The sequence below is a fragment of the Dendropsophus ebraccatus genome, chromosome 11 (genome assembly GCF_027789765.1).
Source record: "Dendropsophus ebraccatus isolate aDenEbr1 chromosome 11, aDenEbr1.pat, whole genome shotgun sequence".
Lineage (NCBI taxonomy): Eukaryota > Metazoa > Chordata > Amphibia > Anura > Hylidae > Dendropsophus > Dendropsophus ebraccatus.
The window spans coordinates 50,350,065-50,377,320 of NC_091464.1; the positions used below are offsets into that span (position 1 = coordinate 50,350,065).

Below are 27,256 nucleotides of genomic sequence, written 5' to 3' on the forward strand. Positions count from 1 at the left end.
TAAAGCAGTGATCTATATATATATATAAACCTATTTAATTTCACAACTCCATTCACTTCAATAGAACTAGATTCCAATATCATACACAAAATGTGGACAAGAGATGCTGCTGCTTTTAGAAGAAAGCGGCCATGTTTTTCTAATCCTGGATAAGCCGGGAATTTCATAAGATGTGCAAACTGCCTAAAGAAAGAGGCGCCTAATTTATTAGTAAATATGATGCAGCTTTGCCTAATAGGTACACCATCATCTATATGGTAAATCTATCAGACTGGGGGAACCTATGCCCCCTTTTGCTAAAAACACTGCCTTTCTCTCACGTCACCTTCTAGAAAGTGGCAGGAGGGGCACAAAAGTACAAAAAAGTAACAATCACTCATGTTTGCACAGAATGAGGCTTGTGCCAAAATGTGTTACCTAGCACATATAATTTATTTAAAAAATAATAATTTTTCTTTCAGGATTTCATTACATATAAAAAGAGGTCAGTGATACAATATAGCAGAAGTCATCCACTATTCACTGTGTATTATGAACATAGCAGAAGCTATTCTTTGTAATATTCTTTCTTCTGAAGACCCACAGATATATCCTTATATTATAATTTTATCCTCGCTTCCTCCAGGAGTGTAAGTAAAGAATGAATCCATCTTGTCCTCATTATAGGTGTGGGTGTTTGTCTCCGATTTGTATTCCTGCTTTGTTTAGCACACTCTGCAGATATAATAAAGCCAAATATATCACTGCGAGGCAATTAGTGTGTGAATAACGCTTTACATTTATTCTGTTTTCCCTGGCAATCCCTGTGTGACATCTCTCCCCTCCTGGTATCAGTTGTGCTCGGTGGAGGAGTGCCACCGACATGGAGGGAATATTTTATGGGTCCCATTAGGGAAGCAGCACAGCTAATTTATCAAGCTGGGAGTTAATGAGTGGTGCCAAGCACCCGGTCCAGGAAATCCATCGCAAGAGGGAGATGGGGCATTATAACTTTATTTCAGCTAATTCATCAACCAGGCAGGTGAACCTCAGAGCTACACAAACCTTGTAATCTTCAGTGCTGTCTGCGACCCATAGATAACTATTAGCTTGGATTAGCTCAAAATAATCCCACATGGACAAATATTAAGGATTTATTCCAACATTTTATCAAGCGTTCATACATAGAGATTCTTATACAGATATTTTTGATGAATGATTACAATAGGAAACTTTTTGCATTAGAAGTAATCAAATTTGCTATTTTTATTTTATTATTATTATTATTATTATTATTTATTATTATTGTTATTGTTATTATTGCAATTTACACAACCTCAGAATTTAACACAGAAAAATATATCCTTTGGGGGCTCAACAATAAATATTCTATTACCATTACAATGCTGTACGTTTTTATATAATATATCTTTTTTTTTTTTTTTTTCTTGCAGCCTATGTCCTGAGCTGTGGATTTCCTCGAAGACCTCCTTATGGCGATGTATCTGTCACTAGCTTGCACCCTGGAGGAGAAGCCTATTTCTACTGTAACACAGGCTACCAATTACATGGGCCACATGTCTTAACCTGTCTTAATGCAACACGGCCATTCTGGAGCAGCCGAGCTCCTCAATGCATAGGTAAGATGTCTCTGGGGATAAAGTATATGTCATGAAAAATGCATTGCTTTCTAAGATATTTGACTTTAATGATGGAAACTAAAAGGCCTTTGTTGCAGCTGCTACAGGGGAAATGTTATATTCTATCCCAGCCCTGATGATGAATACATGAACAGTCTGGGTCTGCTCTTTGTTAGCTGCCCTCTATGCTAGTACTAATGATTTCTATTAGTCCTAATAGGAGTCTTTGACTTTTAAAGAACTCTGAAATAAGAATCCTACCTAACGTGTGACTTCTTTAAACAGTGGAAATGTATTATTACAGTGGTCTACAGTCTATGGATGTGGAAAAAAGAATGACAATGGCTGTTGTACACTTACTAGCTATTCACTCAAATTACAACATCATTTTGAACCTTCATTTTGATGCTAGATGTTGCAGAATTTGACGCTTCTTGGTGCACGGTGTTGCAGAGTTTGGCACTTTTTGGTGCACGGTGTTGCCGCTAAACCACGCCCCATTTTTCTTGAAGCCAAATTTACATAAACTAGTTTTTTGACACACAATCAACCAAAATTCTGATGTAGATTTGCCTCTGTATGTCCAGTTTGCTTAACAATATTGGGAATGATGGAATAAATGTAGTTTTTAAGACTGTAGTGGGCAAGATTCTCTCTCCCTCTGTATCAGTCATTTACTTTGTTTTTGTCTATTATACTTGATTCAACATTATTATCACAGCTCCCTGCTATTATGGTGCAGGAATTATAAATTATTATAACATTAATGATAATAATAATAATAATAAAAATAATAATAATAATAATAATAGTGTATCAACCAAACTCTGAATGCAGGAGGACAAGTTAAAAAGGACCCCAGTCTTCCAGGAAGAGCTTGCCCATATGTTTCCGAGATATGTCATTTTTCATTATTTTCTTTTAAGCCACCTAATTTTGTCAGGATACTCAGTAATCTCTCTAGATTGCCTACATCTGCTGCTCAATCTTGAAGGAGGTATCAGGTCAGAAATTATATTTTTATATAACTTACTCTAGAATTCTGAGCTAAGAGAGGTGGAGATCTGCTGTTCAGGATCCTCATCTCATCCTCTGACTCGCTCTGGAGGACCTGTCCTGTCCTGCATTACATGGACAATCCATTGTTTCGTTGGGCATTGAGTAATGCTTAACATCACCTGTGGTGGCACTGCAGGAAAACTGAACACTTACTGCTTATGCTTACCAGCAAGGGGACACCTTATAATCAGCCTATTGTCAAACAAACTAACAAGTTAGGGATTGAGAGCCCCTTCAAGTATATAAGCTCCGTCAGTGAACCCTACCAAGGATGAATTGTAATCACCCAGGAGAATGCAATCCTATAGAACAAGTTTGGCTATTATGTTAGGTCCTCTTTATCACAAACCTAAATAATGGGTCAACCACTTCACTACTTCAAGAAAAAGATGCAACCTAATATCAGCCCATGGCCGTTGTTGAATGGAGGAAAATATTGCTACAAATGTGCCCAACAACACTTCTTCATTTAAATACTTTGGTATGATGCCCATGCTGTAGCAAACTGGAGCTGATGTAATACAATTGCATTGACTGAAGCATTTTAGGCAATGATGCAGAGGTTTCATGATGATGTCACGTATATCTAAACTTTGCAATCTTGATGACATTTTCAAAGAATGGAGACAAGATGCCAAGATGCTATGAAGTCTGGTTCAATCTTCTATCACACTGTACTAAGACTAAGGAGTTGATAGTTTTGTGATCAATTACTGTCTGTCATTTGTAATTAGTTTGCATTTTCTTATTTGACATTACGGAGAAGTGTTTATATTGATCACCGGTAAGAGCACTCGACTGAATCCATTAAGAGTACATCATGTTAGGAGGCAAATGTGAAAATGTATTCTTATACAAAAGATATAAATGGTGGTGAATTCTCCTATAATGTATATCCCTGCATCAACAAGGGGGCAAAATCTGAGGTTACTTGAGGGAAAGATCAGAAGCAATACAAGAAAATATTACTTTACTGAAAGAGTAGTAGATGCCTGGAACATACTTTTAGCAGATGTGGTTGGCAAAGCCACAGAGCATTGCTGTCCCCTGCAGTCATACTCTACCCAATAATTTATTTGTCAAATCAAAATTGCTATTTAAGATGTTCATTCACGTGTAAAGGATGTCCACCAGGGTCTAGATTTTACAGTTATAATATTATAATACAGGTGCTTAAGTCTTTGAGCATGTATGATGACCTTGTAGGTGCCTATACAGATCTATATTGTCATTCTCACAATCAGAAACCTAGAGATGTCATTTTATTGTAGATTACATACAAACATTAGAGTAGCTTTTACATGTTGCCTGGGTGGCAATCATTGTGGGTTAATACAGGCTTTTCGTGAGCAGCCGTCCCCCATTCTATCATTGTCTTCATTGCTGGAGGCCTGGTATAGAAAATCAGTTAACCGAAGAATACAAATGGCATTTTCAATAGCTAGGTTTAATATCTGTAGTTATGCCAGCATACTATGATTGTATTGCTTTATACTCCATGTTTAAACTTGAACAATGTGATGCTCCATTACTCACCAAAAGGCCAAATTTCAATACAAAATTTTGAGATGTTTGCTACATATAGTTTGCTTGGCAGTAACATTGGTGATCCATTCCTTTCTGTACATCTAAACAATGTTTATAGCTGTGCGGCAAGAATCTACCATCAGACACACATGGTTTAACCCAATCTACATGACCTACACAATAGTAGTTATTGTTTACCACCACATCTGATCTTCACCTCTCTACCTTGCACACATCACACATCAGCGCACATGTAGTTGTGGAGTAAAACCATTGCGTTGCTAATTACCATGTAACACACGGCAATGAGATGGAAAAAAGCATCTCCTATAATACAAGGATCTGAACAGGGTATAGTTTTAAAAATCAAATTTCAAATTTTATGCAATGGAGAACTTTTGTAATGGTGTTTTAAGGTATGTATATGCCTCCAATATCTGTCCAAAATGACAATGCATGTAGTAAAACTGTGTCAATAGCTGCTGTGTCATCTGTTTCATCCAAGCTCTACTGCAGCCTTGCATTTTGATATTGTCATGTGACTTCTGCTCAGCCACAATCTCAACTTTGAGATTTCAAATTGAAATCAGTAATCAATCCCATGATGCCTCAGCACAGCATCACATGGACAAGTAGTGCCAGTGCCATCTCTGCCTGCTGTAATAATCCTCATCTTCATATCTCTAAATAAGTTGTGAAACTATTAATAGGTTTACAGTCAGGGAAACCAAAACTGTCATCAAATCCATCATGGCTCTGTCATAGGAGCAGCATAATCAGCATTAAAAGCCCTAATGTGATATTCTCCCCTTGCGGAGAGCTTGTGTGTAACAGGCCATGCAGCTCTATCATACAGGAGGTTTTGCTGGCTAAGATGGTGACTCCATTGGTAGTGGACAAACACATATAATTTCCAAGGGGGTCACCAAAAGATCCAACTAAAGAAAACCATTCCATGTATGGAGAGGAACAACTAAATGATGAGATACTAGCAAAATTATATATTGGCTGACTAGCTGTGCTGTTTAAGGAATAAAAACTAATATGAAAACAATTATAAATTACCAGCTATGTTAAATTATTATATCTGAATAGCGGTCATGGCACAGTTTTCTGATATTGAGCTCCAAATTCCATGCAAAGAAAAAGAGTAAAATGATAAAATGCCCGCTACCTCCAACCCCCAATAGGGGGAGCTTTAGAGGTTATTACATACAACTTAAACATTGCCCTAAATATTAAATCTGTCTTCAGTAAAATCCTGTTTCACCTAGTAATATTTCCCAATAACTTCCCTATCAACCTCTAAACATGCTAACATGGAGGCAATTAAGTCAGAATTAGTGAATATTATTGCCTAAATACAATAATGGAGATTATACAGTGCACCTTTTTTATCCTTTTATTCTTCTGTTCAGCTGCCTGTGGAGGGCTCATTAGAAATATCACTACTGGACGTCTGGTGTCACCCAATTTCCCAGGAAATTACAGCAATAATCTGACCTGCCATTGGGTCTTAGAGGCTCCTCCAGCACAACGCCTCCACCTGCACTTCGAGAAAGTCTCCCTGGCTGAGGATGATGACAGGTAAACCTATTGTTGGCAACCATTTCTCTATATCTGTGTTTAATCTAGAAAATGTTACTTTTGGACAATGATTTAGTTTTGAACCTAAGGGCCCTATTCCACTGGACGATTATCGTTTGCATAATCATTAACGATTAACAATCTCAAACGACCGCTATTGCGAAAGACCTGAAAACGTTCACTCATTTCCATGGAACGATAATCGTTACTTATGATCGTAATTGCGATAGTTTTTTCATCGCTATTGCGTTCGTATCTATTGCGAACGACCAAATGATGTCTTATTCAATGCGAACGTTTTGCGAACGGGCAACGATAAAAATAGGTCCAGGTCTTATACAGCGATCAACGATTTCTCGTTCGGTCGTTAATCGTTAACTGCATTTCAACCGATCGATTATCGTTTAGATTTGAATGATTTAACGATAATCTGAACGATAATCGTCCGGTGGAATAGGGCCCTAACACTGAGAAATATCACACATACATTTTAAGAACTATTGAGCAGTAGTGTCCTAGGGAATAGTCATCTCATATAGTTTAGGCTTGGCAACTTTCGCTCGACAATAAATTGCATCTGGAAATTTGGTGGTAACCATAGCACACAAGCTCATTAGATTTTTTTTAAAGGATAGTTGTATAATTTTTTTCAAAAAGTAGGGATGGTTACAGGAAATATTGGAAGCAAATGATTTCTATGTAAGTTCTCACTATCTAATCACACTGAGATTACAATTCAAGAAAACTAGACGGAAACTCGGTGGAGCTCCAGATCAATATTTTACACCAGGATACTGTAGGCGTACATCTTAAGCAGTCTCAAGTGCTGCCCACTAGAGTGCTGCATAAATATTTTAATACACAGTTTTTCCTGCCTAAAATAATAGTCTTATAAGCAAAAGGTAGAATTAAGGTAACATTTCTTCTTTTCTGAAACCCCCCACGGTGTTTGTTCACTTCACGTTGTCAGCTTGAGAATACATATTGACAATCTGATAAATGTCACTTGTTTGCTCTGCAGGCTCATCATCCGAGATGGAAATACCATTGACTCCCCACCTGTGTATGACTCCTATGAGGTGGAATATCTTCCAATTGAAGGTTTACTCAGTACAGCTCAACACTTTTTTATAGAGCTGACAACCGATAGCAGCGGCAGCTCTACAGGAGTGGCACTACGTTATCAAGGTAATGATACTTAATATTTGTTCAGGGACTTGTTACGTCAGCCTCCTTAGTTATACTTGTAATTCCAGTTTCCCAGAGAGCACAATCACACACAGCTGGACAGTTTGTTATCCATATGGGACCAATACCTAGATTTTATGCTAGTTATCTTTTACACACACTTGGGCAATTTTTATTATTTTATTAGATCGGAGGGAGGGATAAGGTAGCATTACACAGGCGGACTGCTTCCCGGTGTGAGGAGTCCATTGTTTAAGGAGTCTATTACATGGATTTTATGCAGGTAGGACTGCATTGTCTTCTATCCACCGCACATTACCTCATACACGGAGAAACAATGATTTTTTAATGTGCTCTTTTTTCCAATCTACCAATTTTTTATTTTTTTTTATTTTTTTTTCAATCATTTGTTATTAATTCCAAATAAGAAACATACAATACATATAGATCTAATGCAGAATGCAAGTTATTTAGATCTCACAATCATAAAAGTTATAAAATTGCAACCACAACTTTTCAATACCACCCTTCTCCCCTCCATAAAACTGCCCTACCCATCCACCCTACTGGTGGGTCGCTGGAAATAAATAAATAAATAAATAAGTAAAAAATAATTGAATTAAAATTTTACGTAAAGAAGATGTACCATTAGGTACATCCTCTTTAATCTGACCCACGGATAGAACAGCTCCATCACGGGGAAGCCGGTGCCGTTGTCCGTTTTTTGAACCGCGGCCCAGTTCCCATGTACGGCACAGTTCTATCCACAGGTACCGCCCCCAGTGGGAGGGAATCCCCCCCCCTCTATGACGCGGCTCCGTTAGAATCAATGGAGCCACATCATAGAGGGGCGGGAGTTTCCTCCCACTGGGGCGGGCCGGCCCACCTCCAGTGTTTCAGCCCCGGCCGGTTCAGAAAACGGACCGCGGCATCGGTTTCCCTGTGACGGCGCCGTTCTTTCTGTTGGTCATATTTAAGAACATGAACCTGATGGTACATCCTCTTTAAATTTACAATTACCTTGTCAGAGACCAAGATTAAAAACTTTCTCTGTAATATTTCTCATATAGATTTATTAACACTTTCCATTATACTAGAGTTTGGACGTGGGGGAGAGCCACTTCCTAGCTATTAATAACCTGGCGAAGCCAGAGAGATGAATGAACTCCCCTCTTTTACATTTACTACTCTCAATAACAGTCATCCACTAAAAGCGTTATCTGAGGGGGTGGCTCTATTCCACACTGAGCCTGAACAGGCATTATGGGAATTGTAGTTTTGTAACAGCTGGAGGGCTACAGGTTCCCCATCCCTGTATTAAAGTCTATTAAAGTGTGTTTCTTTGGATTTTTGAAACTATCTTAACGCCTCATGCACTTGACTAATCCATAAGTTCTCTGCATGCATCACATTGTGCCTACTGCTGGGCCATATTACAGAAACATTTTCCCCTAAAAGCAATGTATCCAGGTGACAGTAGCTCCGTAATACAGCATTAAATAGAACATTCCACTATTTATTGGCATCTAAGAATCTAAGATTCTTCCTTCTCTTCTGCAGCCTACGAACAAGGGCACTGCTATGAACCTTTTGTAAAATATGGCAACTTCACGAGTAGTGATCCTACCTTTGCTATTGGAACTGTCATAGAGTTTACTTGTGATCCTGGATATACACTGGAGCAGGGATCGACTATCATCGAGTGCCAAGATTCTGGAGATCCCCAGTGGAATGAGACAGAACCTGCCTGCAGAGGTGACAACCATATCCAGTTGTATTATATTTTATAGTCATTAGTGAAATGCAGTTTCAGATTGAGTGCTGGTCGTCATAGCAGAGGAGGAGTATGGCATGTAACACTTTTCTCTTCTATCAGCTGTCTGCAGCGGTGAGATCACAGACTCGGCTGGAGTAGTTCTGTCGCCCAACTGGCCAGAAGCTTATGGTAAAGGGCAAGATTGCATCTGGGGTATCCATGTGGAAGAAGAGAAAAGAATTCTTTTGGATGTACAAGCGTAAGTGTTGCAGTGTTCTTTCTAGTGTCTGAGACTTATTCTTTCATACATTAACACCTTTTATACTTTTTATACAAAACACCGACACCTCTGCAGCTTTGTTTTATTTTTCCAAAACAATAGCAAGCCCACAAAGTAGCAGCAGTACGGAGAACATTATAGAACAGTAGTTTAGTAGTCTAAAGGCCCTATTACATTGAACGATTATCGTCCTTACTTGGCTGATTACTGACTGTTTAAAATGATAATCGTTTAATATAATAGCACATTTTCAAAGGCCAAGATCAGCAGACATGGACAATATTGGCTGATTATAACTTTTAAACATGTTAAGAGATCCCGGTGTGTCTAAAGACAGTCTGTTGCGCGTCACTTCGTGTAATAGGAGCAGTGCCAGCAGACCGCCGCTGACTTCAATAGGCTACCTGAACGATCTAAAGATCCCACTGCTTTTCTCACAGTCTGTGTGTGTAATAGCACACGCAGCAAGCAGGGAACAAGGGGGGAGTGAGCACTGAGCCGACAGTTTGGTGCTCACTTCCCCTGGAACATCAAGCCGTATAATACAGCCTTGAATGCATTACTTCTACCTCTCTTATTGCATTCGTTCTCCTCCTCTCTCCTGCCCCCTTCTCTATCCAATTTCCCCTTCCAATAAATTTCTATGGTTAGTGTAATCTAAACGGTCAGTTAAGTTTAACGTCTTCACTCTGTTCTCCCCTAGTGATTAAGAAATAAAAAGTTAGTGGTGGAAGGAACAAGATCAAAAGTAGAGATGGAAGTATTCCATCTACATAGACTCTCCATCTCCATAGTATTTCCATAGAATATATTACAAAAGTTGTTTGCAATCACAGTTACACTTTAAGATTTGTTTCTTATAATGACCAGTTGTAAACTAAATGTAAACCAGTGGCTGCATTTTCTGGCTACCCGGCAGAAATTCCCTAGTGTGCACCCTGAGAGACAGAATCTATTTTTAAAAAATGTCAGAAAATCGCATTGTGTAATTTTTTTATAATTAATTTGCATTTTATTGCATTAGATAAGTATTTGATTACCTACCAACCAGCAAAAATTCTGGCCCTCACAGTTGTGTTCGTTTTTCTTTAGGAAGCCCTTCTACCCTGCACTCATTACGTGTATTATTAGCACCCGTTTGATCTTGTTAACTGTATAAAAAAAAAAACACCTGTCCACACACCCGCTCAACCAACCAAACTCCAATCTCTCCACCATGGCCAAAACCAAAGAATTGTCTTAAGGGACAAAATTGTAGACCTGCACAAGGTGGGGATGGACTACAATGGGCAAGCAGCTTGATTAGAAGAAAATAAAGAAACACAAGAAAATGGATCTGGTCAATTACCTGAAGAAAGCTAGGACCACAGTCTCACAGATTACCGTAAGTAACACACTAGGCTTAAAACACACTATGGATTAAAATCCTGCAGGGAACGCCAAGTCCCCCTGCTTACACCAACACATGTCCAGACCCGCTTGAAGTTCGCCAGTGACCATCAGGCTGATCCAGAAGAGACATGAAGAAGGTAATGTGGTCAGATGAGACCAAAATGCAACCTTTTATAATAAACTCCACTCTCAGTGTTTGAAAGAAGAAGAAGGAGCAGTACAACCCCAGAACATAGTCCACACTGTAAAGTATGGGAGTGGAAACATCATACTTTGGAGGCAGTTTTCTGCAAAGGAGAAAGGATTTAAAGGGAATTAAAAGTTAATGTTGCCCAGTGCCTGCCTCAAAACTGGAAATATCTAGTATGTCTGTATGGATTAGTGGGGCAAAATCCCTGCTTCAGTGTGTGCAAACTTGGTCAAGAACTACAGGAAACGCCTGACCTCTGAAATTGCAAACAAACCTTTCTGTATCAAATATTGAGTTCTGTTTTTCTATTGTATCACATACTTCTTTCATGCAATAAAATGCAAAATAGTTATTTAAAAATCCTGATCCTGAAATGTGATTTTCTGGATTGTTTTTTAGATTCTTTTTCTCATAGTTAGTCCATGTTCACACAACGTATATTTTCTTAAAAGTACGGTTGTTGTTGCCGATTGCAACAACGGCCGTGATTAATATGAAAATATACGTTACATCGCCATCTAAGGAATCCTGGCCGGAGTGTATACACATAGTATACACTCCGGCTGGGATTCCTAGTGGCGCCGCGGGAAACTGACATGTCAGTTTTCTGCGGCTGCAGAAAACCCTGTCAGTGCACACAGTGGAGCGAGTGGCTCCGGCGCAAGCTCCATAGTGTGCAGTGGGGAGTTCTGATGCGGGCGCGCACGGATGCGCCCGCATCAGAACTCGGCGGCACTAAAGATCATCCGGCTAGTACCGCATTACCGGCCAGGATGACCTTTCCTGAGACCAGCCGTTCTGTGACCCAGCCGGGTCACAGAACGGCCGGTCTCATACAGCATCTGAACATAGCCTAAAAGTGTAAGTACTTAATAAAATTATACACCTCTCCATTGTTTGTAGGTGGGAAATCTTGCAAAATCAGAAGTGTATCAAATATTCTTTTCCCCACTGTATAGAAACCTAAGGACATTTTGTATATTGGCAAGTGCCATGGGAAGCAATGGGTTCTAACAAAGATGGATAATGGTGAGAAACCCAGGCCAGTTTTCATTATTAACCAGATTCCTTATGATTATACTAGTAAGGAGAATACATGACGGAATTTCGGGATGAGATCAAACCCAATATGAAGAATGCCCTGCTCCTAAAGAAGCCATATTGCAGAATGTCAGGATCTCAGTGTGTTCAGTCAGGGAAATTAATCATCACTGCTGGAAAACATAAGTTTGTGGCCATAGAGGAAGGAATTTCATGTGTAGTGTCTGATGATTAATCTGGATCTTCTCTGCCCGTATTCTTGGCCCTTCGTGCCTATTTTCTTCTAGGGAATGGATGTGAAGGAAATGGTTTCTGTGAGATTATTCATATACTTTCTTGCTCAGCTGGTTAATTAATATTCTCTCATTTGCATATCTCTCTTTCTCTCTGTGTTGCCTGGAGTTGTCATTTCTAAACATATGATCGTAATAAACGATCCCGCTCTGTTTTTCTACCAGTGGCTGTCAGCAAAATTAATGTTCTGCTCCACACTCAGAAACCAATGTACCCTCTACCATATCACAGCTCTTACAGAAAGCTCAGATCCCAGCTAGTGACGTGCTTGATGTGGCGTACCAATTCCCACTGACTAGATAGCGGGCTTTTACATCATACAAGAATGTAAGAACTAGGAAGGTTACGGCAAAATAGGTTTAATTACATTTCATCCGAGTTTCTATAGTGTAGTTTTCTGGTGTGCTGTTTTGTTTTCTATGCTTCCTTTGACTTAAAAATCATAAACCAAAGAGAATGAAATAATTGTGTTATTGTTCTATTATGATAATCATTTAGCCGGGTAGAAGTCTGTTAAATGCAGTTTATTAGATTTACTATTGCACTGGATAAATGTTTTTACTTTTAGACCTTGTATACCTAGTAGAGGACACTGGCCGTCTAATACAAGAATAAAAGAGGTTTGAACTTTTAATACAACTAATAAGGCTCAGACGCAACAATTGGTATTATGGGCCAAAATACTTTTTTTAACCACATATGGGCATATTTTACATTAAAGGAGAAATCCCACAAACCTGAAAAAAGGCAGACAGGCAGGGGGTGCAGATAAATAATAAACAAAGTCAACTTACCTATCCTTATACCCCATGAGCACTCCCGTGTCCCATTGACAACCACCAGTGTCCTGCAGTTCTTCTAGCTGCAACGTCACATACTTAACTGAGTGATGGCCTCCCCCCAGTCACTGTCTAAGTGGGCAATCGCTCAGCTTGAAGAGCTGTGTACGTCACATATCCAAATTCCAGCCAAAGTTGACAGCCAGCAGCCATCAATGGGACCCAAAAGTGGTGCAACTGAGGCGCAAAGACAGGTGAGTTTACTTGTTTCATATTTTCTTACACCCACCTGCCTGCCTACCTGTCTTTTTTAAATTCGTGGGACTTTCTCTTTAATTTTAAGGAGCTCAATATTTACGAGAAAAGCCATTTTCCATATGTTTTTTTAGTCTGTTTTTGGGTCATTTTATGCATAAAAAAGCATCAGAATATTGTGAGTGAACATAACCAAAGGCTGTTTCTTTTGGAAATAAGCAATGAAATTTGTAGTGTAAACATTGAGGATATATATCAAAGTGTGCGCCTAGCATAGACCAGTAAAAAGTGATATAAACTGCCCACAGCAACCAATCACAGCTCAGCCTTCCCTTTTCCAGAGCTGTAAGTTGAGCTGTGCTTGGTTGCTGTTCACACCCCTTTCCATATTACACTGCAAGATTTTTTTTAGGGAGTCGCTGATTTGGCTTGTGTGAGATAGTCATCTTCCTTACAGATAATAGCAAATTTGCAATTTTTTTTTTGCCCTAAAAATAAGTCTCCCTCCTTTTAATCTCTTCAGTGACTGTCAGTAGCCCCATAAGCTAAACTGATGGTAGAAATGTACTCAGCTATTGTTACTGTTGACATGTTACTTTGACAGTATGTATGACCTAGGGCTCTATTACAGAGGGCAATTATCACCTCTTGTATCTTACTATCAGCCAACAATCAAGCAAATGCTCTTTCATTGGTTAATGGAGCCATTCTGACATGCCCCCAAAAAAACATCAGTCATTGGCACATCTCCCCACATAATAGGGGATGTGCGTCCAATAGCTGGTAGCCAGAAAGGGCTACACAAATGATCCAGCCATTGTTTGTGCAGTCCAGATGCTAAACTGATCAAGCCTTTTGAAGGCTATGTGATTAATTGAGATCAGCCATCTAATAGGGCCCTTGGTATATGAGATTGTATGCTATTATTATTGCCTTGCTGAAAAAAAAACTTCACTTATAAATAGATTTAGAATTTTATAAATACATTTTAACTTGGTATTTATACAAAGATACCTAGCTGTTTATGCACTTTAATAGAAACTAACTTAGGGAAGGATTTGTTCCCTCTATGTCCCAGAGGGCCAACTCTGTAGGGAAGACAGCTGTCTTAGAGGCAGAAAGAGATTTGCCTTTACATATAGTCAAACCTCTTTGAGCCGATTAACTACAGTGCAAATGAAAGAGTGGAAATTAATAAACATCAATAGTAAAGGCGATTTTAAGAAACTCTGTTATAGGTTTTGCCTTATTTTTCGCTTTATAAGACGCACCTGTCTATAAGACGCACCCCTGATTTGGACCACTGAAAACAAGAAAAATATATTTTATGCTAATTAAACTTCCCTAAGGTCATAAAGGGGATAATGCAGTAAAGGGGTCAAAGTTTATTCAAATGACAGTGCCTTGTACCTACACATACAGAGCTGCTGCATGCACAACACACACTCAGCTCTGCTACACCATACACTCACAGCTCAGCTACACATTCAGCTCTGCTACACTATACACTCTCAGCTCAGCTACACACTCAGCTCTGCTACACCATACACTTTCAGCTCAGCTACACACTCTGCTCTGCTACACCATACACTCTGAGCTCAGCTGTATCACACACACTCAGCTGTACAAACAGATCCACAAGCACACATACTTATATTAACACAAATACACGCACGGTAACACACAGGGTAACACACACACAGGGTAACACACACACACGGTAACACATATACCTCTGCTGCTCTGTACTTAGATGCGACCATTTAATGTAGGACATTCGGGAATGTGAGCTGAAGGACCTTCGCTGATGTCTCAGTCATGTGACTTATCACATGACTGTGACATCACCGAAGGACCTTTAGCTTCCGAAGGTCCTTTAGCAGGTTGCTGTGTATATCCCCTCCCGATTTCTCTCCTGCCAGGCACTGATCTCACTGATCAGTACCGACAGGAGAAGGGAGAGGACTGCACAGCTGATGCAGCCTTCCGGACCATCAGGGAAGGTGTCACGGTGGTCTGACTTTGTCGGGCAGGCACTTTTTAGCAAGATATTTTCTTGCTAAAAAGTGTGTCTTATCAAGCGAAAAATACGGTACTTTTATGCTCAAAAAGCTGTTTTGTAGCCTCCCCCCTCATTAAGAAGAAGCAGCTATTCCTTGTCCATTATGGTCTATGGGGGGGAGGGGCCGAGGGGGTGAGTGATCAGTGAGAGGAGAAGAGGCAGCCCTGCACAGCACAACATCCTGCAGTCTTATCTCACCAAGTTCCCCCAGCAGCACTGAGCAGTCTTACCCATGAATCCAGCATTTTATGTGCCCAGACAGTCTCCAAACTACAGGGCTGGTTCTCTCCTTTTCCTTCTTACTCATCCCCTTTGGCCCCTCCCCCCTCAATAGCTTAGGATGAAGTCTGATAATGAACAGATAAGAAGTGAGGGGGCATGCTGCAAAACAGCTTTTTGAGTACAAAAAGGGGCTTTTTTGGCTAATAAAACATATAGTTTCTTAAGATTGCTTCTACTATTGATTTCTGCAAATATTCTAAATGACAGTTACACTTTTTGGCTGGGTTCACACTACGTATATTTCAATCAGTATTGTGGTCCTCATATTGCAACCAAAACCCGGAGTGGATTGAAAACACAGAAAGGATCTGTTCACACAATGTTGAAATTGAGTGGATGGCCGCCATTAAATGGCAAATATTTGCTGTTATTTTAAAACAACGGCTGTTATATTGAAATAATGGCCGTTATTTACTGTTATATGGCGGCCATCCACTCAATTTCATCATTGTGTGAACAGATCCTTTCTGTGTTTTTAATCCATTCCTGGTTTTGGTTGCAATATGAGGACCACAATACTGACTGAAATATACGTAGTGTGAACCCAGCCTTATAAGGCTGTGTTCCCAGATATTATTTCCACCAGTCTTTTGGTCAGTATTTTTTAGCCAAGATCAGGAGCAGAATTGACAGGGAAAAACTATAATGGTTATATTAGCACAGTTTCTGTATTTTTATCCACTCCTGGTTTTGGTTAAAAAAAATATTGTCCAAAATACTGTGAGTGAGCATAGCCTTAGGCTTTTTTTCTGAGGTAGGAGTCATTTTTGGTAAATGAAATAATTTAAAATAGAAGGAAGTTGTTTGGAATCAGTGACCATTTAACTTCACCCTGTTAAGTTATCATTTAATTCTGCTGTGTATTGATTATTGATTTTCCAGACTTTCTGATCTTCTTTCTTCTAGCCTGAATGTTGGCAAGAGTGACATTCTTACTTTTTATGATGGTGATGACTTGACAGCCCGTGTTCTAGGTCGATACACAGGGACACACAATCGATTCAAAATCTATACATCAATGGCAGATGTCATTGTCCAGTTCCAGACAGATCCTGGCAGTAATGTATTCGGCTACCAGCAAGGTTTCATCATTAATTTTTTTGGTGAGTTGTTGGTGTAAAACTAGGTGTAATTACGTGTATTTTCTTCTTAGCGCTATCTAGAGATGAGCGAATCACAAGCATATTTGGGTGAAGAGCCCAAACTCTTTGCATTTGATTACAGGTAGCCGAAGTAGTTGGATACAGCCCTACAGCTGCCTGGAAAACATGGATACATCCATAGGCTGTGTCCATATGTTCCTGGGCTCCCTAGGGCTGCAACTTCTTTGGCCACTGGTAATCAAATGCCAAGAGTTTGGGTTCTTCACCCGAATGTGCTTGAGGTTCGCTCATCCCTAGTGCTACTCATTATAACTTGTACTACACATGTATGGCTGATACTACATGTAAAATACATAATAAATATATATATATATATATATATATATATATATATATATATATATATATACTGTATATATATTACTTGATGTGAGCACAATTCAGGCATTCTTTGGTATGAATTGTCTGAATGGGATACAATATATTACAGTGGTTTGTAGAAAGAGTACCTAATTTTTGTTATTTTACTGTGTTTGCAGAAGTGCCAAGGAACGATACATGTCCAGAATTACCAGAAATTCTGAATGGCTGGAAGACCACCTCCCAATCGGAGCTTGTCCATGGCACCGTTGTAACCTACCAGTGTTATCCTGGGTATGAGATTGTAGGAGCTGAGCTCCTCATGTGTCAGTGGGACCTTACATGGAGTGGAGACCTTCCGTCATGTGAAAGGGGTAAGAGGTAACACTTAGGTATAGCACTGTGGCTGGAACCCATAATCATCTACTTAGGTGATTACAGATCCTGCATCACTACAGTAACACTATGCTTTTTTCTTGAAAAAAAAATTGCTGGGAAAAAAAAAACAACGTGTCTAGTGCTAAATATTTAATTCCTTTTTGTGAGACTAGCCAAGGGCCTTAAGGATCCAGGGACACAATGAATTATTGGCTCAGTCACTCTCCCCTAAGATCTACTTTAAATGGGCCTTGAAGGAAAGATTTGAGAAGTGATTTAATATATACCTGTTACAATAAATCATTTGATATTAGATATAAGTCTTTGGTTATTAGTTTTTATGGCTATTCTTCAGCTGTACAGCAGCAACACATGAAACAAGACTGAGCTGAGGATTTATCTGTTTGCATTGATTTTTGCCCCAATGGTCAGCTACAAACATACACAACTCCTGCCGGAACCAATTTTCTAGAAAGCCAATTAATCTACTATGGACATTCAAGGAAAATACACCATTGGGTGATAGCTCTTAAAGGAATAGGGTGGAAAGAAGAGAATATGCACAAATGTCAATACTGACTGCTAGAACCTCCTGCTTGTCCTTCCTTTTTTTCCTATCCATATAGTGTGCTGTTAGTTTGGTTATGGAAAACCATCAGGTGTGGGAGCTGTAACACTCTACAAAGGCCCAGTGACAAACTGGTACAATATGCCTCTCTAAATGAGGCCTTTGCTTAAAGACTCTCTCATCAGGTTTTTGCCGTCTTATCTCAGGGTAGCATAAACTAGTGACAGAGAAGCTGGACAGAATGATGTATCACTTACATTATTCTGTGCAGCTGATTCGGAGACATCCTCCTGAATAACATGGACAATAAGTAGTCCTCTCCATTATGTGTGTGAGTGAGTCCAGTAGTCCTCAATATTCATGAGAAGCAGGAAACTCCACCCACCAGCTGTTTATTGGGGGTTATCTATCCATGCTGTGTACATGCAGTCAGCTGTCAATCAGCAGCTGGAGGGCAGGGGGAGGGGTGTGGCAAGAATCCTGTTCTCCTGCATATTAGGAGAACGGCTGAACAAAATTATGTAATACACCAATCTGTTCAGCATTTATATCACTAGCTTATGCTGCCCTAATTTAAGGTGACATAAACCTAATGACAGATTCTCTTTAACCCCTTCATGCCTGCAATACGTATATATAAGTTCCTATCTCGAATGCCCAATGCAGTAGGAATGTGTGTATATATTCCTGCTGTGAAGGGGTTTTAATGTGTGCGGGGCCACTTCAATGTGATCGGCTCGCACACATGGAGCCAAAGATAATGACAGGCAGTCACGCTGATCAGGGGCTGGCTGGCAAATTTTAGCCTGGGGGGCAAGCACACAGCACTGGCCCATGAGTAGCCGGCTAGCGGCCCATTTTTCAAGGACCACTCTAGGCCCTCACTTATTACACTCCCCACATCAGTGCAGGGAAGGTAGATGCCACCCACTCCAATACTTCCTCCAGCGGCAATGTTCTCACACTTCGGATAACATTCAGCCCTTCCAGTCATTTGTAAACAGGGAATTCCTACTGCTCGCTGTGACGGGGTCGGGGATCTCTTTACTGTATAAGTATATGGGACGGCTCAGCGCTGACACGGAACCATCCCATAGACTTACATTGACAAGGTGACTTCTGGCCCCTTCACACAGAGCAGTAGGAATTCCCTGTCACAAATGACCAGAAGGGAAGGAGACGTTACCCGAATTGTTGGAACATCGCCGCTGGCAGAAGTACAGGCCCGGGGTGCCATCTACCGTCCCTGCACTGATGTGGGGAGGGTAATAATAGGTAAGGGCTGGAGTGCTCCTTAAAAGGAACCAATTAGCACAATTGTGGTGATATGGTTTTCAGCTGCACAGTATAGATATACTATGCAGCTCCCCGAGGCTACCAGCCACTGAGTATAAGATGGTGGGAAAGCTGGGTGACCTCCATCTTACTGAGTATAAGATTGTGGGAAAGCTGGGTGACCATAATATACTGAGTATAAAATGGTGGGAAAGCTGGATGACCATATTATACTGAGTGAAAGATATTGGGGAAGCTGGGTGACCTCCATTTTACTGACTACAAGATGCTGGGAAAGCTGGGTGACCTCCAACATACTGACTACTATATAATATGCTCCAAAATACCCTACAAAATGTGTATATTGTTCTGTATGAGTGCGTATTGTTCTGTATGGGTGTATATTGCACTGTATGGTTCTGTATGGGTGTATATTGTTCTGTATGGTTCTGTATGGGTGTATATTGTTCTGTATGGGTGTATATGGTTCTGTATGGGTGTATATTGCACTGTATGGTTCTGTATGGGTGTATATTGTACTGTATGGTTCTGTATGGGTGTATATTGTTCTGTATGGGTATATATTGTTCTGTATGGGTGCATATTGTTCTGTATGAGTGCGTATAGTTTTGTATGGGTGTATATTGCACTGTATGGTTCTGTATGGGTGCATATTGTTCTGTATGGGTGTATATTGTTCTGTATGGGTGCATATTGTTCTGTATGAGTGCGTATTGTTCTGTATGGGTGTATATTGTACTGTATGGTTCTGTATGGGTGTGTATTGTACTGTATGGTTCTGTATGGGTGTATATTGTACTGTATGGTTCTGTAAGGGTGTATATTGTTCTGTATAGGTGTATATTGTTCTGTATGGGTGTATATTGTACTGTATGGTTCTGTATAGGTGTACTGTATATTGTTCTGTATGGTTTTGTATAGGTGTATATTGTTCTGTATTGGTGTATATTGTTCTGTATGGGTGTATATTGTTCTGTATGGTTCTGTATGGGTGCGTATTGTTCTGTATGGGTGTATATTGTACTGTATGGTTCTGTATGAGTGTAAATTGTTCTGTATGGGTGTATATTGTTCTGTATTGGTGTATATTGTTCTGTATGAGTGTATATTGTTCTGTATGGTTCTTTATGGGTGAGTATTGTTCTGTATGTGTGTATATTGTACTGTACGGTTCTGTATGGGTGTATATTGTACTGTATGGTTCTGTATGGGTGTATATTGTTCTGTATGGTTCTGTATGGGTGTATATTGTTCTGTATGGTTCTGTATGGGTGTATATTGCTCTGTATGGTTCTGTATGGGTGTATATTGTACTGTATGGTTCTGTATGGGTGTATATTGCACTGTATGGTTCTGTATGAGTGCGTATTGTTCTGTATGGGTGTATATTGCACTGTATGGTTCTGTATGGGTGTATATTGTACTGTATGTTCTGTATGGGTGTATATTGTACTGTATGTTCTGTATGGGTGTATATTGTACTGTATGGTTCTGTATGGGTGTATATTGTTCTGTATAGGTGTATATTGTTCTGTATGGTTCTGTATGGGTGTATATGGTTCTGTATGGGTGTATATTGCACTGTATGGTTCTGTATGGGTGTATATTGCACTGTATGGGTGTATATTGTTCTGTATGGGTGTATATGGTTCTGTATGGGTGTATATTGCACTGTATGGTTCTGTATGGGTGTATATTGTACTGTATGTTCTGTATGGGTGTATATAGTACTGTATGGTTCTGTATGAGTGTATATTGTTCTGTATAGGTGTATATTGTTCTGTATGGGTGTATATTGTTCTGTATGGGTGTATATTGTTCTGTATGGGTGTATATTGTTCTGTATTGGTGTATATTGTTCTGTATGGGTGTATATTGTTCTGTATGGTTCTGTATGGGTGAGTATTGTTCTGTATGTGTGTATATTGTACTGTATGGGTGTATATTGCTCTGTATGGTTCTGTATGGGTGTATATTGTACTGTATGGTGTGTATGAGTGCGTATTGTTCTGTATGGGTGTGTATTGTACTGTATGGTTCTGTATGGGTGTATATTGTACTGTATGGTTCTGTATGGGTGTGTATTGTACTGTATGGTTCTGTATGGGTGTATATTGTACTGTATGGTTCTGTATGGGTGTGTATTGTACTGTATGGTTCTTTATGGGTGTATATTGTTCTGTATGGGTGTATATTGTTCTGTATGAGTGTAAATTGTTCTGTATGGGTGTATATTGTTCTGTATAGGTGTATATTGTTCTGTATGGGTGTATATTGTTCTGTATGGTTCTGTACAGGTGTATATTGTTCTGTATAGGTGTATATTGTTCTGTATGGGTGTATATAGTTCTGTATGGGTGTATATAGTTCTGTATGGGTGTATAATGTTCTGTATAGGTGTATATTGTTCTGTATGGGTGTATATTGTTCTGTATGGTTCTGTACAGGTGTATATTGTTCTGTATGGGTGTATATTGTTCTGTATGGGTGTATAATGTTCTGTATAGGTGTATATTGTTCTGTATGGGTGTATATTGTGCTGTATGGGTGTATATTGTTCTGTATGGTTCTGTATGAGTGTAAATTGTTCTGTATGGGTGTATATTGTTCTGTATCGGTGTATATTGTTCTGTATGAGTGTATATTGTTCTGTATGGTTCTGTATGGGTGTATATTGTTCTGTATGGGTGAGTATTGTTCTGTATGTGTGTATATTGCACTGTATGGTTCTGTATGGGTGTATATTGTTCTGTATGGGTCTATATTGTTCTGTATGGTTCTGTTTGAGTAAAAAATTGTTCTGTATGGGTGTATATTGTTCTGTATGAGTGTATATTGTACTGTATGGTTCTGTATGGGTGTATATGGTACTGTATGGTTCTGTATTGGTGTATATTGTTCTGTATGGGTGTATATTGTTCTGTATGAGTGCGTATTGTTCTGTATGAGTGCGTATTGTTCTGTATGGGTGTATATTGTTCTGTATGGGTGTATATTGTTCTGTATGGGTGTATATTGCTCTGTATGGGTGTATATTGCTCTGTATGGGTGTATATTGCTCTGTATGGGTGTATATTGCTCTGTATGGGTGTATATTGTACTGTATGGTTCTGTATGGGTGTATATTGTACTGTATGGTTCTGTATGAGTGCGTATTGTTCTGTATGGGTGTGTATTGTACTGTATGGTTCTGTATGGGTGTATATTGTACTGTATGGTTCTGTATGGGTGTGTATTGTACTGTATGGTTCTGTATGGGTGTGTATTGTACTGTATGGTTCTGTATGGGTGTATATTGTACTGTATGGTTCTGTATGGGTGTATATTGTTCTGCATGGGTGTAAATTGTTCTGCATGGTTCTTTATGGGTGTATATTCTGTATGGGTGTATATTGTTCTGTATGGGTGCGTATTGTTCTGTATGGGTGTGTATGGTTCTGTATGAGTGTAAATTGTTCTGTATGGGTGTATATTGTTCTGTATAGGTGTATATTGTTCTGTATGGGTGTATATTGTTCTGTATAGGTGTATATTGTTCTGTATGGGTGTATATTGTTCTGTATGGTTCTGTACAGGTGTATATTGTTCTGTATAGGTGTATATTGTTCTGTATAGGTGTATATTGTTCTGTATGGTTCTGTACAGGTGTATATTGTTCTGTATGGGTGCATATTGTACTGTATGTTCTGTATGGGTGTATATAGTTCTGTATGGTTCTGTATGAGTGTAAATTGTTCTGTATGGGTGTATATTGTTCTGTATGGGTGTATATTGTTCTGTATGGGTGTATATTGTGCTGTATGGTTCTGTATGAGTGTAAATTGTTCTGTATGGGTGTATATTGTTCTGTATAGGTGTATATTGTTCTGTACAGGTGTATATTGTTCTGTATGGGTGTATATTGTTCTGTATTGGTGTATATTGTTCTGTATGAGTGTATATTGTTCTGTATGAGTGTATATTGTTCTGTATGGTTCTGTATGGGTGTATATTGTTCTGTATGGGTGAGTATTGTTCTGTATGTGTGTATATTGTACTGTATGGGTGTATATTGCACTGTATGGGTGTATATGGGTGTATATTGTTCTGTATTGGTGTATATTGTTCTGTATGGGTCTATATTGTTCTGTATGGTTCTGTTTGAGTAAAAAATTGTTCTGTATGGGTGTATATTGTTCTGTATGAGTGTATATTGTACTGTATGGTTCTGTATGGGTATATATGGTACTGTATGGTTCTGTATTGGTGTATATTGTTCTGTATGGGTGTATATTGTTCTGTATGGGTGCGTATTGTTCTGTATGAGTGCGTATTGTTCTGTATGGGTGTATATTGTTCTGTATGGGTGTATATTGTTCTGTATGGGTGTATATTGTTCTGTATGGGTGTATATTGCTCTGTATGGGTGTATATTGTACTGTATGGTTCTGTATGGGTGTGTATTGTACTGTATGGTTCTGTATGGGTGTATATTGTACTGTATGGTTCTGTATGGGTGTATATTGTACTGTATGGTTCTGTATGGGTGTATATTGTTCTGCATGGGTGTAAATTGTTCTGCATGGTTCTTTATGGGTGTATATTCTGTATGGGTGTATATTGTTCTGTATGGGTGCGTATTGTTCTGTATGGGTGTATATTGTTCTGTATAGGTGTATATTGTTCTGTATGGGTGTATATTGTTCTGTATGGGTGTATATTGTTCTGTATGGGTGTATATTGTTCTATATAGGTGTTTATTGTTCTGTATGGTTCTGTACAGGTGTATATTGTTCTGTATAGATGTATATTGTTCTGTATGGGTGTATATTGTTCTGTATGGTTCTGTACAGGTGTATAATGTTCTGTATGGGTGTATATTGTTCTGTATGGTTCTGTACAGGTGTATATTGTTCTGTACGGGTGTATATTGTTCTGTATAGGTGTATATTGTTCTGTATGGTTCTGTACAGGTGTATATTGTTCTGTATAGATGTATATTGTTCTGTATGGGTGTATATTGTTCTGTATGGTTCTGTACAGGTGTATAATGTTCTGTATGGGTGTGTATGGTTCTGTATGAGTGTAAATTGTTCTGTATGGGTGTATATTGTTCTGTATGGGTGTATAATGTTCTGTATAGGTGTATATTGTTCTGTATGGGTGTATATTGTGCTGTATGGTTCTGTACAGTTGTATATTGTTCTGTATAGGTGTATATTGTTCTGTATGGGTGTATATTGTTCTGTATAGGTGTATATTGTTCTGTATAGGTGTATATTGTTCTGTATGGGTGTATATTGTTCTGTATAGTTCTGTATGAGTGCGTATTGTTCTGTATGGGTGTATATTGTTATGTATGAGTGCGTATTGTTCTGTATGGGTGTATATTGTTCTGTATGGGTGTATATTGTTCTGTATGGGTGCGTTTTGTTCTGTATGGGTGCGTTTTGTTCTGTACAGGTGTATATTGTTCTGTATGGGTGTATATTGTTCTGTATGAGTGCGTAATGTTCTGTATGGGTGTATATTGTTCTGTATGGGTGTATATTGTTCTGTATGGGTGTATATTGTTCTGTATGGGTGCGTTTTGTTCTGTATGGGTGCGTTTTGTTCTGTATGGGTGCGTTTTGTTCTGTATGGGTGCGTTTTGTTCTGTATGGGTGCGTTTTGTTCTGTACAGGTGTATATTGTTCTGTATGGGTGTATATTGTACTGTATGTTCTGTATGGGTGTATATGGTTCTGTATGAGTGTAAATTGTTCTGTATGGGTGTATATTGTTCTTTATAGGTGTATATTGTTCTGTATGGTTCTGTACAGGTGTATATTGTTCTGTATAGGTGTATATTGTTCTGTATGGGTGTATATTGTTCTGTATGGGTGTATATTGTTCTGTATGGGTGTATATTGTTCTGTATAGGTGTATATTGTTCTGTATGGGTGTATATTGTTCTGTATGAGTGCGTATTGTTCTGTATGGGTGTATATTGTTCTGTATGGGTGCATATTGTCCTGTATGGGTGCGTATTGTTCTGTATGGGTGCGTATTGTTCTGTATGGGTGCGTATTGTTCTGTATGGTTCTGTATGACCGTATATTGTTCTCTATGAGCGTGTATCATTCTGTGTGTGGGGGCACAGCAGTCTGAAATGTGTGTGTGTGTGTGTGGGGGGGGGGGGGCAAAGCAGCCTGAAAAGGGGGGGGGGGACCGCAGCCTGAAGGGGGGGGCACAGCAGCCTGAAAGGGGGGGGGGGCACAGCAGCCTGACGGGGGGGGCACAGCAGTCTGAAGTGTGTGTGTGTGTGGGGGGGGGCACAGCAGCCTGAAAGGGGGGGGGGGGGGGGGGAGAGGCAAAGCAGCCTGAAGGGGAGAACACAGCAGTCTGGGGGGAAGGCTCACACAGCAGCCTTAGGAAGTACATATCAACTACAGGTGCAGAGGGGCAATGCAGCCTGTGGAAGAGGGTGCAGCTATAGGGGGTAAAGGGCAGCAGCTACAAGGGGTTGGGGGACCAGATGCTAGTGTGTGTGTTTGCCTCTGTCAGCCCAGCTCAGCAGACAGCCCTCTCCTCTCTGTCCCGACCTCCCTCCTATCTACAACCCGAAGTACCTGCATTTATAGCTGCTGAGCAGAGAGCAGGACACGAGGGGGATGGTCAGGAAGCAGGAGCCTGGAGCTGGAGGACGCTGTTGCTGGAGGTTAGCAGCAGCCTCCTCCTCTCCACACTGTGTAATACAGGAAGTCCTGGGCCAGGAGGAACATGGGACGGTACACAGGGGGCGGGGCTTAACGGGGGCGGGGCTTAACGGGGGCGGGGAGCAGCTTCAGCTGCAACTGGCATCACAGACCGGCCCTGCAGCACAGGCAGAGAGGAGAGCGCTGGGGCGGTAAGCAGCCTCAGCACGGCCCTGTAATGTACTGGGGAAGGCCGGCCCGGGGGGCAGATGCCACCCTGCCCCCCGGCCCAGCCCGCCCCTGACGCTGATGCACTAATTTATCTATTTCTACAAGTACTTATCCTGTGTTGCTAACTTATCGGACGGGGTCCTGATCATTTTCCCTAAGTTTAAAAAAAAAATTAAAATAAAAAAACCTCCCCAATAAAAGTTAAAATCACCCCCTTTCCCATTATACAAATAAAAATATGTAAAAAAAATAAAATAATAATAAACAAATTTGGTATTGTCACGAGTGGAATTGTCCAATCTATTCAAATATAATATTATTTCAGCATAGTGAACAGTGTAAATAAAAAGAGGGGGAAAAAATACCAGGATTGCTGTTTTTTTTTTAAATTATATGTCAGAAAAAATTACAAAAAGCGATCAAAGTTTTTCTTTTACACCAATATGATACCAATAAAAAGTAAAGCTCATGGCACTAAAAATGACACCCCAACCAGCCCTGTAGGGGGGAAAATAAAAGCAATATGGCTCTAAGAAGAACGAGGAGGAACATTGCTTGAATTTGACCTGGACATCCGTGCATCAATGACCTTTGGTTTTTGAATTTTTTGTATTTCCTCATTTAATTCATATTAAAATATGATCATGTGTAGGCTCTCTAGGAGTAACTCCTATATGTCTGGTATATGTGGAGGTGAATTAATAAAAAGCAAAATTAAAAGTTCATGAATTTATAGGGATAAGCATAATCTTATAAATAAATCAAAACAAATAGTTAAAAACATAAAAAAATAAACAATAAAATCCAACGTTCTATAGTAATTTGCTGAAAATAGAGCTTCTGCGCAGGGCCCTTGCGCTGGCTGCTCTATCAGTATAGATCGCAGTTCATGTAGAGTAAATAGCCTTATGGCATTTAGATTCTTTGTCCTCTTGCCCCCTGCTGATTTGGAGCCGGAGAATAATAGTTGCAATATCGCAGTATTGTTATAATGTATCAATAGGGCTTGGTTTGTATGCCCTTTATCTGATTATAGGTTACACTGTATCCGCATATGTATCTCAGTTCAATTGTGTGTTATACTGTGTCCCACTTATATGTCTTAGTTCCATAGATCTCACTTTATATACATAAGAAAAAAGTGCTGATCTGTTACGTGTATACATGCAATGTGGTGAGTATTTGTAATTGTCATGGCTGGTATTGTATACAAACTGTATCGTGGATAAACCACCTCTCACCGGATATCCAATAGTCAGTAGCCGTATAGAGGATGAGTTAGTCGGGCTTTGGAGCGTGTCGCTCTCCGGTCTCCGCTGTTCTGTCTTGTCAGCGTGTGCAGGATTCACAGGA

General features: G+C 39.7%; 1 protein-coding gene across 1 annotated transcript in view; it reads left to right on the forward strand.

Annotated features, from left to right (window-relative positions):
• SEZ6 (seizure related 6 homolog) overlaps positions 1-27,256 on the forward strand; it is a 254,980-nt gene that overhangs the window by 199,119 nt on the left and 28,605 nt on the right. Inside the window, exons 5-11 of the mRNA XM_069944892.1 lie at positions 1,434-1,619; positions 5,624-5,792; positions 6,814-6,980; positions 8,541-8,735; positions 8,857-8,995; positions 16,218-16,414; positions 16,954-17,148. Of these exons, the coding sequence (XP_069800993.1) occupies positions 1,434-1,619; positions 5,624-5,792; positions 6,814-6,980; positions 8,541-8,735; positions 8,857-8,995; positions 16,218-16,414; positions 16,954-17,148 (1,248 nt within the window). The remainder of the gene's footprint in view (positions 1-1,433; positions 1,620-5,623; positions 5,793-6,813; positions 6,981-8,540; positions 8,736-8,856; positions 8,996-16,217; positions 16,415-16,953; positions 17,149-27,256) is intronic.